The 16,963-nt window shown below is 55.8% G+C and overlaps 1 protein-coding gene across 2 annotated transcripts in view; it reads left to right on the forward strand.

The window, feature by feature from the left end:
- The first annotated feature begins 112 nt into the window (after positions 1-112).
- The window catches only part of PSD2 (pleckstrin and Sec7 domain containing 2), a 40,008-nt gene continuing 23,157 nt past the window's right edge, over positions 113-16,963 (forward strand). Inside the window, exons 1-5 of one of the 2 annotated variants that reach the window (XM_014529130.1) lie at positions 148-164; positions 10,472-10,550; positions 13,090-13,513; positions 14,870-15,322; positions 15,723-15,917. In XM_014529130.1, the coding sequence (XP_014384616.1) occupies positions 13,140-13,513; positions 14,870-15,322; positions 15,723-15,917 (1,022 nt within the window). In that variant the 5' untranslated portion in view covers positions 148-164; positions 10,472-10,550; positions 13,090-13,139. Of the gene's footprint in view, positions 165-10,471; positions 10,551-13,089; positions 13,514-14,869; positions 15,323-15,722; positions 15,918-16,963 lie in introns of both variants that reach the window. The other variant, XM_014529129.1, reaches the window with a different exon arrangement.

The following is a 16,963-nucleotide window of genomic DNA, read 5'->3' on the forward strand; positions in this document are numbered from 1 at the left end:
GGGAGGGGGGTCACATGCTGGGTGGTGGGGCGCCGCCCTCCGCCCTCCAGCCTGGGTCTGCTAACAAAGCTGCATTTCCAGATCAATTCAGTGGTGGCTGAAGCATCCGAAGGATACGGTTGTCATGGAGATGGGGCCGAAAGAGGAAGCTCTGGGATGGCCAGGTCTGAGCCAGGGGGTGGGGGCGCCGCCAGGGAGCCCCAGGCCAGCCTGCAGCGGGGTAAGGGCCGGCCGGCCCAATTGTCTCCGGGGCGCTGGCTCCTGATCCCCCGCTTTGTATAACCTAAGTGTGTATGTGTGCGCTACGGGGTGTCAGTGCGAGCTTGGCGGCCAGGGACCCGGACTTCTGGGTGCTGGGCCTGCCAGCAGTCACCTTTACCACGGAGCAGCTTTGAGGATTTATTTCTGTTTCCAGTTTCCCAACTTTGACAGCCTGGCTTGGCGGCCAGGCCTCGCCGGCTCTGAGCTCTGCTGCTCGATCAGGGGCTTGCATGGGGGCGTGGCAGGCGGTGGGCAAGGCCAGGAAGGCACATAATGGCTGTGGCAGCCGCAGGGAGGGAGGGGTCCTAGGAGCCCACTGCGGGGGCTGGGGTGGGGCAGGGAGTCTAGATGTGGGAACCACCCATTCCCACTGGCCCCCCCTAGGAGGAGGTATTCTGGCCCTTTGCTGTCCCTGGAGGATCTGGGAGCTGCCTGAGTCAGGACTGGGGATATTGTCTCTGCACAGGCACAGGGGGACACTGCCTCAGTTTACCCTTTCATCTTGGGACCAACTTGGGGCGGGGGCTGGAAGAACTGGGGGCTGAAGCCCCAGCCAGAATGGAAGTGGGGCTGAGATTTTTGGCAGCTCAGGGTAAGCCGGGCTGAGCTCGATGGGTGGTGAATGGGGAGCAGGGAGAAGGCTCAGGGTTTGGCCAGGGCTGGTGGGCAGCCTGGGTCTGAGGAGAGGAGAGGCAGGTGGGATTCCCTGGGCTCCCAGCTCTGTCTCCCAGACCCTGGAAACAAAAGCTGCTGAATGGGAGGGGTCCGCAGGCAGCGTGAGGGAGAGTGGATAAGGGACATGTGGACCCTTCCAAGGCCAAATCCTGGCCCTGGGCAGAGAGAGTCATCCCCCCACCCCCTCCCTGGGTGGCTAGGGTCCCTACCTCCTAGGGTAGCTACACATTCTGTGACTTGTGATCTCAGCATCAGTCAAAGGGGCCGGCTGCCCTCTCTTCCCCATCGCACATCTCTGGAGGAGAGATCCCCCCTTTCCCCTGCACACGGTGAGAGGCTGTGGCTTTTGAATGGGGCTATTGCGCGGTTTGGTCCTGGTGGAATCGTGGCAGGTCCCCAGGTTGTGGCCTGACCCAGAGGGTTCCACATTGGGGTGAGTAGGTGGGTGGTGGCCCAGCTGCAGGTGGAAGAATGACTGCAATGTCCTTGGAAGACCTCCCTGCTGCAGGGGCTGGAGCCTCAATGCTTTGGTGACTTGTGCCTTCCCACTCCTACCCCACCAAGCCAGGCCCCGCCTGCACCCCACAGAGAGGCTTCTTCCCGCAACTTGTCCTGCTGTGACAGCCATGGGGCACGCGTCCCCAGCTGATCTGGCCTGCGGTGTTTCCTGGAGGGAGGGAGCAAAGTTAGCTGGAAAGAAGGACTTCCTGCTCTCACAGGACTGAGAGAGGGAGCTGGGGATCGTACCTCACTCGATTTCCAGATCGCAAGTACAACCATGGTGCTCCGTACTCTTACACACACAGCAGCTGGTAAAGGGGGGCGGGGCAGAATCAGGATGTGCACCTGAGCAGAACTCTGTGCTGCTTGGACCTGTGTCTCATGCTCTTCTTCACAGGCGCAAGGAAGGAGGGAGGCGGGACTGAGTGCCTTTCCACCTGGGGCAAGGAGTGACTGGGGGAAACTGAGGCACTAAGCTGGGTCTTTCAGAGAGATGGGATGAAGACCTTCCCATTCCGGATGTCGGCTTGCAGGGGAATGACTCTACTTCTCTCGACAGACGATGCTCTAGACATCCTTTGCCAGATGGTCTTTTCCAGGGAAATCTGTTTTGAGTGGCATCTTATGTCTGAGGCTCCATATTTAGCCTGGCTTCTCACATGGAAGGATACACTCAGGCTGTCGCCCCTTGAGGGGTGTTCTGGGGAAGGGTGGACCTGATTCCTTGCCACAGCCCATGTTTCTGCTAGCCCTGCCCTGGCTGAGAGCTCCTACTGGTCTCCCTGCGACCTGGCTGTTACTGCAGAGCCTTTGTCCCCCTAGGTGGGTTTGCTCACAGCTAAGTCTGCTTCCTTCAGGTCTTGACCCTCATTAGGTGGGGAGCCACTCCAGGGCCGTGTCTGCCTGGTCCCAGATGACTTTTGCGTCCGGCCCAGCCTCGGCCAGGACTCCAGCCCAGCCGTGTGGGCTGCTGGAGTGAAGGACTGCCCTCTCTTCCCACGCCCACCCCGCAAGCCAGGCCCTGAGCTCCACTCTTTGGAGTGGCTCCCTTCGCTCCTTTCCTCCCCCCTAACTTTTTGTCTTGTTGAATCTGATCGTACAATGAACACCTACCTCTATACCCTTCACCTTGAGAATTAGATTCACCAATTGTTGACGTTTTGCCCACGTTTTTTCTCTCTCTTTGAACCTTTTGAAAGTAAGTTGCAGACATTATAACACTTCATCTCTAAATACTTCAGCATGAATTTCCTGAGACAAGGACATTTTCCTACGTAATGACCATACTATTAACATACCCAAGAAATTAATGGTACAATTTAACCTAATATGTAATCCACGTTCAGATTTCTGTAGTTGTCCCTGTAATATCCTTTATAGCTGTTTAAAATTTTTTTTTGTAATCAAGCATCACACATTACTTTTACTTATGTCTTTTTATTCTCATTTAGTCTGGAATAATTCCCCTGCTTTTAAAAAAATCTTTGTATGACATTGTCAATTTTAAAGAGTCCTGCTCAGTCCTCTTGTAGACTGTTCCACATTCTGGATTTGTGTTATTGCTTCCTCATGAGTAGATTCAGGTTAAACATTTTTTTGCAAGAATATCCCATAGGTGATGTTGTGTCCTTCTCAGTGCATCCCATCAGGAGACACGTGTCATCAGCTTGTCCTATAATAAGTGGTGCTAAGTTAGGTCACTTGGCTAAGGAGTTCCTTTATTTCAATCCCATTCCTCCCTCTTCTCTGCCTCCAGAAGCTTCATCCACCTGGTCAACCATGCACCTGGCCAGCAACACTGACTGAATTCCTACTTCAGTCCACATGCTGGAGAAGGGCGACTAAGCTGACACTGATGGGGCCTTAAGGAATTCACAACCTCCAGGGTGGGGATGGGGTGAGCCACAACTCAGGGGAGGTGCTGTCAGAGTCGGGGAGAGGCCCAGAGAAAGTATTGAGGGGCACAAGGAGGGGAGATAGGAGGGAGGGGGCAAGACAGGAAGAAAGGGCAGTGATGGGACAGATGTGAGTGCCAGAAAAGGCGCTCTGAGGAGGATGGAGTGGGATTGGCTGGGCCAGCATGGTGGAAAAGACACTGGTCATAACATGCTGGACTCTGGATTCAGGGCTGCTGTGTATGGCACACAAAGGGAATGGAGTTGGTGGTGTGATGGCAGGTAGGGATATGGCAGGTGGGGTGGAATAAGGAGAGATTTATGAGGCAGAATGGACTGGCACTGGGGTCCCACTAGAGGTGGGGAGAGATGAGGTGCGATGGCTTGGGAAGGGCGATAGAGAATGTGGTTGTAAGTGTGCAAGGTCCGAGGTGTACCCAGGTTGAAGGAACAGTGTGTGGGAAGCCATTTACCCAGGTCTTGGTGGTTACCTGTGGCCACCCTCTTAGAAGCTAACGTTGGGATGAGGGCAGAGGGACGGTCATGCCTAACCCACAGCAGCAAATGAATGGTGGGCATTCAGGCACCAGCAGGGGGAAGGGACTTGGAGCTGGCCACTATAAGTCAGGATAATCCCTCCCTCAAAGGGTCCCCCAACTCATTTTGCTCCATGCTTGCTTGGCAAAACCCCAACCCTGGCCAAATCCATTGCTCAACCTGCTCCACATCTGACCTGTGCAGCTGAATGGGGCTGAGAAAAACCTCTGCTCAACTGGCCTCACTTTAAGGTCAAAACTGTGAACTTCAGGTGGGTCCTCAGTACTGTCCTTCCATGGTCCCCCCGCCCCACACCTGATGACTGCCTCACACATTCACCCTCAGCCCGAGCCCCCTTCCCCAGCTCTCCCTCACAGCTGCAGACACAGAACTTTCCCAGACTCCCAGCGCGACATTCACCCGTCTGCCAGCATCTTCCTCACTCTGGCGGAAGTGTTCCTGCTCCTGGTTAAGACCTCCCCTCTGATCCTGTCCCCTTGTGCCTAGTTGGGGACATTGCTCCAGCTGTTGGTTCTCCTACCTTAAAAGATATCTTTCTTGTCTTTTCCAGCCAGCTACCACTGCATCTCTCTGTTCCCCATTTACAGCAGAACACCCCAGAACGGTTGTCTAGACTCATTGTCTCCATGTCCTCTCCTCCCACTCTCTCTTGACTTCACTCCAATTGAACTTTCACTCCCCTGACTTCACTGACTGCTCTTCTCAAGGTCACCAATGACTTCCCTGTTGCTACACCTAATGGCCAAGTCTCAGTCCTCATCTATGGCATTTGATACGTTCAATCTCTCCCTCTTCCTTGAAAAATTCCTTGACCTCCAGGATATCCATTCTCCTGTTTTCCTCCGACCTCATGGGTTGCTCCTCTCAGAACCCTTCTCCCCCACCCCTGCTACTTACGTTTTGGAGTGCCCCAGGACTTAGCCCTTGCCTACTGTTCTACTACATTCACTCCCATGCCCATTTAATCTAGTCCGTTGGCTTTAAGCATCATTTACGTGCTTCCAGGTTCCAAATTTATAGCCCAAATTTTGACCTCTTTTCTGAGCTCCAATAGCCTACTCAGCATTTCAATAGTCATGTCTACTAGACACCTCCAACTTAGCTTGTCCAAAGCTGAGCTCCAAGTCTTCTTCTCAAACCTGCTCCATCCAGTCCTCCCTATCTCAGGAATGGCAGCTCAGTCCTACAGTGGTTCTCAACCTTCCTAATGCCACGACCCTTTAATACAGTTCCTCATGTTGTGGTGACCCCCAACCATAAAATTATTTTCGTAGCTACATCATAACTGTAATTTTGCTACTGTTATGAATCGTAATGTAAATATCTGATATGCTATATGTGTTTTCCGATGGTCGCGACCCACAGGTTGAGAACCGCTGTAGGAGCTCAGAGCCCAAATGTTGGTGTCATTCCTGACTCTTTCTCTTCTACCCCATGTACTGTCCATCAAGGGATGAGGCATTTACCAGCAACTAGATCTCCCATCAGTGGGCTATGGCTGAATAGGAGGGATAGTTTCAGAGATGGGGACAGGGAGGCAATAGTGGAATGGCCCAGTACTCACCTTTCACACCTGCTCACTTTGTACCACATGCTGCTGGCCCTCAACCAGCCCCAAGAAGACCACGACCTTTGTCAGACTCTGTGCTGAAGTCTTAAAATAGGAGAAGATGGGGGAAGATGAAGGGAGGGGTTAAGTGGAGCTGTATAATCAAGAGGTTGGGGAAGGGGTGAGGATGAAGATCACAGGGGATGAGGCAGGGAGGGAGAGGGGTTTTCTTGGGAGGCGTTGGACAGAAAATGTGAGGATCTAGACCAGCCATGGGCAAACTACGGCCTGCGGGCTGGATCCGGCCCGTTTGAAATGAATAAAACTAAAAAAAGAAAGACCGTACCCTTTTATGTAATGATGTTTACTTTGAATTTATATTAGTTCACACAAACACTCCATCCATGCTTTTGTTCCGGCCCTCCGGTCCAGTTTAAAAACCCATTGTGGCCCTCGAGTCAAAAAGTTTGCCCACCCCTGATCTAGACAGTAACCGGGTAAGTGAAAATTGGGCAAAGAAGGGAGGATGAAATTTCTTATTTCCTCTCTCCGGCTGTTGAATTAGACTGGGCAGAGGCTGCTCAGAGATTGAACCTTGTGGGTCCGCCCACTCCCCCGCAGGTATTTTAGCTGAGCAGGGCTGATTGGGAGGACTTGCACTTGGTCAGTCCATTATAGAGCTCTTGGGGTTCAACTCTCAGTCCACAGGCTCATGGGTCAAATGTGGCTCAAGAAGTAGAGTGAGTCCCAGGTGTCTTCTGGAATCCAGGAAGAGAGAGCAGCGGCCAGTCACTTAATCCGAATAGCCCAGTCCTTTGTGGTCCCAGATAATTGAGGGCTTACCCTATAGAGACGTCAGCTGGGGGTAGAGTCACCAGTTATAAACATGATTTGGGATTTGAGAGGAGACATTGTGAATTTCAGCAGCGTCGAGGGCTCTCCAAACCAGCATGCAGATGTATGCAAATGATAAGCAAAGTGGCTTGGGGGTGGGAAAAGAAGCAAGTAAAAAGATGTCAAGGGATGACCTTTGAGGAACTGGGCCCAGGGGCCCATGGAAATCCCAGCAGGCTGCAGGGCACATGCAGATAAGATGTAAATGTGCATCCAGAGCTCAGGGACCGCTGCCTGACCAGGAAAAAGAGGAGGCCTTCCAGATCCCTACAACCCAAGGCAAGCTGGTTCCGCAGGAGCCAAAACGAGAGGAGGAAAGCAGGGTGGTGCTGGGCTCCTTAACAACCCGAGATTGGCACCACCTAAAGGGGATGGATGCCTTTTAAGGGAGGCCCAGCCACACCTGTGACTTTGAGATGGAAAGCTGGGAGGGTGCCTGGCCTGGGGCGGGAGCGTCAGTGGGGGCCAGGGCTGTAGGGTCCTCACTTGCCTTAGGAAAAGGTAGGGTGTTCTCTCTGGCCCATCCTCCTGGTTCCCCCAGGACCTTCTCCTGCCTCCACCCTCAGGCTGGGCCTCTGAAGTCCCCGCCTTAGAACCTTCTCTGGCAGGCTGCCAAGAACAAGGGTCTGCTGGGGCCCATTGAGTGTCCTGTGCTGCCCATGTTGCTCTCCTGTGCATTCCATGCCCAGTGTGGGCAGCCAGCCCGTTCACCTGCAGACCTGAGACCGGATTCTGGGAGCCGTAGCTGCTGCTGTTCCCTAGCACGTGTGGCCAGCGCTGAGCTGAGCATCGCACCCACGCCATCTCCTTTGTCCTCACTGCAGCCTGCAAGGCCGATGCTGTTAGCACTCGCCGTTTTACAGGGGAGGATGCGAGGCTCCGAGAGGCGGGCAACTCTTCCCAAGGGGACACAGCTTGTGGGTAGCAGAGCTGGGGTTTGAAGCCAGGCCTTTCTGACCGCACTGTTCCAGGCTGAGGCACTTGTGGCTGCACCAGGTGGTCCAAGCCGGGAAGACCAAGTGGGTTAGGAGGGATTGGGGTCACTTTGGGAAATGGAGGCAGGAAAGTTCCTGGGGCTCCTGGGTAGACATCCCTCTGTATCCTGGGCACCTCCCTGCCCTGGGCAATTGAGACGCTGAGGAGGTATGTGCCCAGGTTGATCTTTGTCTAGGGAGGGTGCCTAGAGCTCCGGGGTGACAGGAAGGCCCTGACTTCCAGACTCCTTGGCTGGCAGAGGCTGGGGTTGGGAGGCGGGAGAGCACAGTTAGCTGTGTGATCCAGTGACGCCCCCTGAGGTGTCTTCCTATCGACTCCTTGCTGCCCGTGCTCTCGGTGGCCCAGCAGGTTCCTGGGGAGCGCTGGAGTGCCCATGAATGGTGTAGGCACAGCTGGCTAAGGTCTGTTCTGAGCACCAATTGCATGCCAGCCCTCTTATTTAACTGCCTGTGCGCATACGTGTGTGTTTGTGTATGTGTGAAGACCACAGCCCATGCGCTAAAATCTGGGTGAGCTAGGGAGTCAGTATAGTAGGGATTTTGGGGAAGGGCAGTGGGACCAATGGGGATGTGTGGGTGGGTTCCCAGTGGGCATAGAATAGGTGTGATAGTGAAAGGTTTTCAGCTTCCCCCACTCATAGAACTTTCTTTGAGTGTTCAGTATCAGAGGTGGAAGGTCCGTGGGGATTTTTCCAGCTTGGGGTTCATGCCCAGAGCCTATGGATGGGCTTTAGAGGTCCGTGAGCCTTTCAAAAATTACTCAACATGTTATGCACGTATGTGCCAGTCTGTCTGGGTGGGATCCACAGCTTCATCAGATGCTCAAAGAAGTCAAAGACTTTGAAATTGTTAGGAATCTCTGATGTACACAGGAAATCAGGGGTTTCATTCACCCAAGCTTCCTTCTCACGTTGGAGGCAAAACTGGAGTTTCTTGGTTCTCGGTCCTGCTCCCTGGGACAACTGTGGTCTCAGCTTTGCCTTTTCACTGACATTCCAGAACGATTTTCTCTGACCCCAGCCCCCTTGACATACGCTGCCTGGGCTCTCAGCACCCGTGAGCATCCCACATAGGCTCTTAGATTTTGCTTTTCCTGGGTTCCTTATCCTAGCTCTGCCTCCTGAACCCCCATTTCCACCAAGTGGGCCTGTCTTCCCCCATCTCCTCCCAAACCCACCCAGCCACCTGATGCCACTGGGTATGGCTGTGGTCAATGTGGGCGCCTGCCTGAAGCACTGGGTTGTCCCTTTCCTGCCCCTGGCTTCTCCCAAAGTAGAACGGCTTGATCCCAGTTGGTCGACGATATGGGTCTAGCTGCCCTGAACCTTGCCCCTAGGCCTGTTGGACCCTTAGCTCAACCTCACCACCCAGGGGGACTGCCTTCTGAGTGGCTGCCCAGCGTCCTCCATGTGTGTGTGTGTGTCTGCATGTGTGTCTGCACCCACAAATGCCTTCACTATATGCTTGCTCACAGACGTGCACACAGGCACTGCACCCCTGCACTCTCCCCTCTGTCTTATAGAGCCTGTCGGGCCCTGGAGCCCTCCCTGCTTGGCCCCTGTTCCAGCCTTTCCATGGGCTCCTCGTAGTCCCTGGCCTTGCCACTTTCTGGCTTTGTGACTCTGAGCATGTTACTCAACCTCTCTCAGCCTCTGCCTACAACAGGGATGATTACCATCTAAATATTTAAAAACTTCCCACTGTTTGTCAGGCACTGTGCTGGGCTCTGGGGGAGATAACCGTGAATGTGACATAGTCCCCACCCTCACTCAACTCACATCCTAGTGAGGCAGGAAGTAAGGAAACAGATAGAAAAGGAGGTTTCTGTTCTGCTAAGTGACGCTTCGCAGATATGCTGCTCCGTGGAGGCATGCGAGAGAGCGCGGGAGGTCACAGAGAGCTTCTCTGAGGAGGCAGTGCTGGAGTTGAGCCCTGAGTGACAGAAGAGGCAGTCATTTAAAGATCTAGGGGAAGAGCATTCTAGGCCAAGGGTACAGCTGGTGCAAAGGCCCTGAGGTGGGAATGAGCTCAGGGAGCAGAAAGAAGGCCACGTGGCTGATGGGCTGGGGGTGGGGAGAGGGCAGTGAACCAGTTCAGGCGGGGCCTTTGTAGGCCATGCTGAGGAGACTGAATTCTAATTGAAGGGCAGAGGGAGCTGTTGGATGGTTGTGAGTGAGGGAGCGATGTGATATAATTTGTTTTCACAACTCACTCTAGCTTCCATAGGGAGAAGGGGCGGGGGCAGGGTTGTCTCAGGAGCAGCTGAGACCCAGAAAGTGTCTGGCTTGACATTTAGGCCTGGCCCAGCCAGAGTTCCACTGTCATCATGGGTCCCATCTTGGTTGGTGCTGAAAAAAGAGGCTGTTGAGCCCAAGGTCATCCCAAAGGCAGTTGTTAGCTGGAGCCCCGGCTTAGAGCAGGGCTTGTTTCAGGCTGAGAAGATGCAGGGGGTCTAGCTAGTGCCAGCCTATCATTTGCAGGCATTCTCCTTAGGATGTGTGACCTATGGCATAGCTGTGCCCACCTCTTCCCCTCTTCCAGCAGGGCTGCAGTTGGGCAGGGTCACTGCTTTAGGTGGACTTCTGATTGAAGACTTGAGCCCTTGATCCTTTGGGAGTGTCTGACAGGGGGCCTGGGAACTGGGGCTCATCCTGTACCTCCAGCCCAGCCAGGTGCAGAGGGAGACCACTCTTTTTTTTTGGTCGGGGGCGGTGGGGGGTGGCGAGGCTACTCTTGAGTTCTAGAAGCAGCCCCTCACTGTGTGGTAGACCATAGCGGCCTTTCTCCCTGACCTCTGTGGTGTGTTTGTTCTTCCTTGGATCTCAGCTTTCCCCGCATTCATGACCTTAAGTTCTCCCCCGGGCCCTGGGGAAGGAGAGCAGAGGTGATGCCCCCATTCTGCGGATGGGTCCCCCAGAAGGAACGAGTCCCAGGGCACATATTGTTTAGCGTGAGGACTTGGGGCGTTGTGTCACACCTCTGCCCTGAAGCTCCCCTGTCTGTACCCCTTCCTTGGGTTCATTAAGAGGGGGAGGGCCTGGCTCAGTTATTTCTGGGCTCAGTCGGCCCTCAGCCCAGGCAGGGACTCTGGGCCCCCCGCCCAGAATGAAGCTCAATGCTGCCCCTTGTCTGCTCACCCCCAGAAGCCGAGGATCGGCCCAGTGCCCGGTGTTGGCAGAACCTCCATCCTGCTCCCAGCTGCAGGAGGACATGGCAGGGCAGGTAAGATTAGAACCAGCCTGAGGCAGCTGCTGGAAGTTGGGGGGCCTCCCAAGAGGTCCTTGCTTTCAGATCTTAGGCTTCCCTGGGAGCTCAGGGCGAGCCCTGACCAAAGCGAAGGCACCCCGCCCTGCCAGACTCAGCCTCCATGCGTGGGTGTGGGAGCTTGAGGCACCCCGATGGGATGGGGTGAAGCCCTGTGCCCCAGATCCAATGCTCATCCAGGCCCCTGGGCTGGAAAGCAGGCCAGAGGACCAGTACTCAGGCAGCAGGCCAGAGGGCCCACTCTCCCTCCTCTTTCCTTTCTCAGTGCTCCCCCACCCCCGAGAGTCTAGCTGAGGAGATGACCTGTTCTCTCCCTCTTCTGAGCACACAACCCATGGGAACAGAGTGAAACAGCAACTGAAGCAGCAGGGATTTAGGGCAAACCAGAAAGAATCCCTCACACAGGGCCCAGCCCTTTGGGGTCCCCCGGGGTCCAGATATCCTAGAGCCTGGTGCTGCAGAATTAAAAAAAAATCTGATAGTTTTTTAAAAAGTAAAATCTATTCTCACACAAGCTTCAAAACTCTAGGGGGCTAGCACTCAGGGGGGTGGGTGGGCTGGGGCCCCAAACCCCTATCATGCCCCCTTCTCTTTCACTTCATGTTTGACAACCAAGGTTAAAGGAATCTTAAAAAATCTTATTTATTTATTTATTTATTTATTTATTTATTTATTTATTTATTTATGTTAAAGAGAGAGAGAGGAAGGGAGAGGGGGAGAGAGAGAAACCTGGATGTGAGAGTGAAACACCAATTGCCTGCCTCCTGCACACCCCTTACTGAGGGTCAAGCCCGTAACCTGGGCATGTGCCCTGACCAGGAATTGAACCGGAAACCGTTCTGTGTACCGGATGACGCCCCGCCATCTTAGCCACACCGCCAGGGCGAAATGACTCTTCGGTGGTCCTGTGGTGTCAGAGATCCCCCAAGGGCCCAGAAGCCCCCAGAGAAACAGCTCACTTTCCTCTCCAGGCTCATGTTCTCTACGTGGGAAGTTCCTCCCACTCTACCAGTTCCCTGTAGATTCTGGTTCGGGAGGTCTGGGGGGAGGGCCTCATCGTGTGTCATTTAAGTCCCTCAGGTGACACTTATGACCAGACAAGCTCAGGCGGCATGGATCTCACTTAAATCTCTGTGGCTGTACCTGCAGCTTGCTCTGCTGCAGCCCAGGAGGCTGGCCAGCCCCTCTCCTCCCCCAGCCTTTCCTGAGCCCCCCGAGCCCCTTCTCCAGGGAGCAGGGAGTGCTGGGGGACGCCGAGGCCTGAAGAAGAGAGGCAAGAAGTTGTCTGGAGAGGGTGCTCTGTGTCCCTGGTGGCCGAGATCATGGTGGGGGGGGGGGGGGGGGGGGGGGGAAAAAGGGAAAGCCCCCCTGGCTCCCAGCTTTTGGAGAACAATTGCATCCCATTTGTCACTGTTATTCTGACAACCCTCATTTCGCTCATCCCAAACCCTGGGGGGGGGGAGGAGATGGTGGAAAAAGTAGCCTAGACTGAGTGGGGCTGGGCCAGAGAGAGATGAGGGGAGAGTCAGAACACAGCCCATCACATCTGGGCAGGAAGCCTCTGGGAAATGTGGGGCAGTGGAAATAGCAGGTAAAACGGGTCTCCTCATTTTAAAGAGGAGAAACAGGCCCAGAGCAGGGCAGAGGGGAGTGGGTCTGGCCTGGGTGGGGCAGTGAGGAGTCCAGGCCTGGACCTGCGAGAGGTCACAGTGAGTTGGGCAGAGCAGGGCTTTCCTCTTGCAGCCTCCTCACGAGTTCCTCCTCATGGCTGGTGAACTCTGAAGGCCCAGGTGTGGAGGGGAACCCCAGGCCCCCCCATTCTTCCCACAGCCAGAGCTTTGGGCACTGGGCAGCAAAGGCAGCTACGCTCTCAGGGAGGCTCTGGGGTGGCCCTGCACCTGCCCAGCACCCTGGACAGCGCCTCACGCTGGGCCTGGAAGGCTCACTTTGGCTTCTGAGGTGGCTTCTGTTGTGATAAAGCTGCACTTCTGTCGGCTTCCTTGCCTCCTCTCCTAACTCCCCCTCTAAAGGCAGCCCCCTTCCCAGCTCCTTCCATTCACCACAGAGTCACTGTTGTCTGGCTCCCAGAGCCAGGGTGAGAGAACATACAAAGAGGCAAGGAGGCTGGTTGCTGTCAGCCTGTGGTTTTGTCTCCAACACTCACTAACGGGAGAGGAAGGGGACTTGGAGGAGGAGTCCTGACCCCCCTCAACCTGTCTTCCTCAAGGGGCTTTGGTGAATTCTGAGGGCACAACAGGGAAGGAAGGACTGGGGCACATAGACTGGTAGGGGGTCGGGGAGAGGAGAGTGGGGCTGGTTTAAACAGGGCATTGAAGACACCACAACCTGGACCCAGACACTAGTCAGGAGCTCCTGAGAAGGTCATCTCGGCCATCCTTCTGCCCCCAAGCAGGCTGCCTGGTGCTGGTTCCGCTGGGCTTTAGACCCCCAACACCTGCCTTGTCTGACCCAGCCCTTCATCTCCATCTGCCGGCAGATCTAACGGAGTCCCAGGAGCAGCCAGCTCAGGGTAGAGCAGTGCCTGCCATGGATGAGGATAAGCTCCCATCTGTACTGCCTGGGGAAGATGGTGCCACCCGGGACCCCAGCCTGGAGCCTGCGGAGGAGCCCCCAGTCCAGAATGGAATGGCGGCCAGCGAGGACCTGAATAGTAGCCACAACAGCCCAGGACGTGAGATGAGGGGCACCCTGGTGGACACTGAGGAGCCCACAAAGGGCCCGGACATGGCCCTCCATGGCCTCAGCCTTGGCCTCTCCCTCACCAATGGTCTAGTCCTGGGGCCAGACTCGAACATTCTTGATGATTCTACGGGGTCCAGGCCCTGGAGGGCGGGTGGGCTAGCAGAAGGAGAAGAGGCCTCTCGGAGCTTTTGTCCAGACACTGAGGACCCTCAATCAGGGTAAGTCGGTGTCTCAGAACAGGGGCTCACCACACTTGGCTGCTCCATGCTATTGGCCTGGGACTAGCCACTAGCCTATCTGGTTCTTGTTTTTCTCATCCATGAAATGGGAATGTCATGTCTCAGTTTTGTTCAGCTTCTGGTTATTTGGGGAAAATAGAGCCATGAGATTTCGAAGGCCTTCAGGCCCATCATCAGTCCCCCAAGCTATCACGGGCTATTTCTAGGAGGGGCTGGAGGGCCATACTCCCTCCATCCCAGGCTGGACAGTAGAGTTCGTTCCAAAATGTCTTGATGTGGAAGGTCATCTGGTCCATCCCTCCACTTTCTGGAGTTGAGGATCTGGAGTTGCAACTGACCTCAAGAGAGTAGGCTTTGTGGGTTAATCCCTGTCAGCTACCCCTGACCCAAGAGCCATCTGGAATCTTACTTCAGTCTTACTCATTGGAGTTACAGCACCACTTTATTGTATTAAAGTATGTTAGAAGGAAGTAAGTGCTTTGGGGGAAAAATGAAGGGTGTTTGGGGCAGGTCCCAGTTATAAATGGTGGTCAGGGCAGACCTGGTTGAGAAAGGAAGGAGGAAGGAGGCTTTGGCCCAAGGGAGAAGCAGTCTAGGCAGAGGGAGCAGCCAGCACGAAGGCTTCCTCTGGGGCCGCACAGGGTCCGGCGAGGGCTTGGGCAGGTGGTGGGCCATGGGCTACAAGCATCTGCTCACTCACCCAGTGTATTGTGCAGTAAGGTTTGCTGAGTGCCTACTGTGTGCTTGGTGCTTCTGGCCTTGTGTGTAGAGAGTTGGGTGGGGCTGGGGCACAGATGGTAAACAGGGGAGCAACCAGAATACTACATCCTGATAGAGGCTGGGACGGCATGAAGAGCTACCCTGAGGATGGAGATAATGGGAGGGGGGCTGGCGTAGTCGGTGGTGTGGACCCGCCTCCCTCAGCCTCTCTGAGGAGGTGGCATTAAGCAAAGCCCGAGAGCTGGAATGTGGTCAACCAAGTTAAGAACCTTCCAGGCTAGCAGGACAGCAACATTATGAACCGCCGTGACTCTCGCTGTGATAGGGGAGCAGCCCTGTGGGCCAGGCTGGAGGAAGAGGACTCACAGTCATTTACCGATGCCTGCGATGGGCCAGGCATGGGTGGGGCACTGGTGGGGTGGGCCATGCCTGTCCTTTTCACTGCTCTACCCCAGTAACCAGCCAGCATCTGGCAGTATCAGCTGAGAAAATAAGCAGGGCACAATCCATGCCCACTCCCCACCTGCAGGGAGCTCCCAGGCACAGATGGGTGTAGTCCTGGCACCTGTAATGGGGCACCCTGGCAGAATGCTGATCGGTCCTTGCATCCTGCAGGCTGGGTGGCCCTGGAGAGCCAGATGTCCGGGACGGCTTCAGTGCCACGTTTGAGAAGATTGTGGAGTCGGAACTGCTACGGGGCACCCAGTACAGCAGCCTCGACTCCCTAGACGTGCTGAGCCTCACGGACGAGAGCGACAGCTGTGTCAGCTTTGAGGCTCCCCTTACACCCCTCATCCAGCAGCGGGCCCGTGACAGTCCTGAGCCAGGGAGTTCTGTGGGCCTTGGGGACATGGGGCCCGCAGGGGACATGGGAGCAGCCGGCGGTGAGGGGGAGCTGGGCAGCCCCCTGCGGCGTTCCATCTCCAGCAGCCGCTCAGAGAACGTCCTGAGCTGCCTGTCTCTCACGGCCGTGCCCAATGGCTTCCATGAAGATGGACTCCAGGGCCCAGGTGGGGATGAGGAGGAGGAAGAGGAGGAGGACACGGACAAGCTGCTGAACTCGGCCAGGTGAGGCAGGGTCCAGACTGGGAGCAGATGGGGAAACAGACCCAGAGGGGGTAAAGCAAGTGAGGGCAACTCAGTGCCCAGAGTGAACAGCCCTCACCAAGGTCATCGTGCCCTTCCTCTGCACCCGGACTTCCCACCCCAGTCCTGTGGCTCCATTCTGCCCTTCCAGGCCTGTCTGCCCGGTGGGGCCAGGGAGCTATGCTGTGGGTTTGTGGAGCATCTAATATCACCGGGGGGCTCTCTCAGGAATCTGACCTGACCCCTCCTGGTGCAGGGGAGCTTGCCCAACTCTGGCCCCTGTGTGGCTGTTCAGAGGCCTGGGGACACCTTCTAGGCCTCCCCAGGGCCCCTGATGCAGGGCCTCTGAGCCCCTCCTGTTCTCCCCACCTCCCCTCTGCAGTGACCCCAGCCTCAAGGATGGCCTGTCCGACTCGGACTCAGAGCTGAGCAGCTCGGAGGGGCTGGAGCCTGGCAGCACAGATGCGCTGGCCAACGGGTGCCAGGGGGTCAGCGAAGCTGCTCGGCGGCTGGCTCGCCGCCTCTACCACCTCGAGGGCTTCCAGCGCTGTGACGTCGCCCGGCAGCTGGGCAAGAAGTGAGTTTTGTCTCCCACCCCAGGCACACCCGGTGTCTTCCCCAGCCCGAAAGGGGTGTCGGTGACTTCTGTTAGGGGTGCCCGGTGCTTGGGTGGCTCCAACAGTCCCACAACCCTCCTCCTGCCACTGTCCTCATTTCTGGACTTGCCCTACATCTGTTTCCTTTCTGGGCTGCCTAGGTGACGGCCCACACTCCCAGGGAGGGGAGATGGAGGCAGAGCAGCCCCTCGGGGCCGGGGGAGTGGGATGTGTCCTGTGGTTATGGGGCCACCATGGATGGTAGTGAGGACAGAACAGCTGGGTGAGGGCGAGTGGCCCACCTAAGGGGGCAGGGAGAGGAGGCTCTGGGCCGGGGCTGCCCAGTAGCTGGGGGAGGGTTTCTGGTCCTCATGAAGCTCCACTCACTGTATTGGAACTGGCTCAACGGGCCGAAGCCACCGAGATGCGCCCTGGCCTGGGGACTGGGAAAAGGAACTAGGCACGTGAGAGTCCCAAAGGGGTTGGGGGACAGGCGGGGACTGTGAGGCTGAGCACAATGCCTGCACGTCCTGAGCACGTCTGACCATCACACACCCCCCTGCCTTTCCCCTCCTCCGGGGGCCTCCCAGCACCTCATCCAGGCTCCGAGGGAGCAGAAGCAGCCTGGCTCACAAGGCTAACGGGGACAGTTCAGACCCCAGACCCCCACCTGTGAACTAACTGGGGCTCAGGTCACAGGGAGGCGCCAAGGTTGGTTCTGCTCCTGGATCCTTCTCTTCTCCCTCCATCCAGCTTCTTCTACCTTCCACAGCCTCCACATGGCTCCTGCCCTTGTCCTCCCAGCCCCAGCTCAGAAATCACAACTTCTAGCCCCACTCCTGCTGGGCGGTGGCCCTGCCAACCTAATGACACCCTTCAGAAGCCTTCATTCTGGTTGGTCCTCATCCTCCCTTTATAAGAGTTTTTCCATAAGCGTGTAATTGTGCTCCAGTCTTTTCCAACTGAAAATAAAAATCCTTCCTCAATGGATCTTCCTCCCCCTGCCTCTTTTTAAAAATTTTATTAT

The sequence above is a fragment of the Myotis brandtii genome, unplaced genomic scaffold, assembly GCF_000412655.1.
Source record: "Myotis brandtii unplaced genomic scaffold, ASM41265v1 scaffold668, whole genome shotgun sequence".
NCBI classification, from domain to species: Eukaryota; Metazoa; Chordata; class Mammalia; order Chiroptera; family Vespertilionidae; genus Myotis; species Myotis brandtii.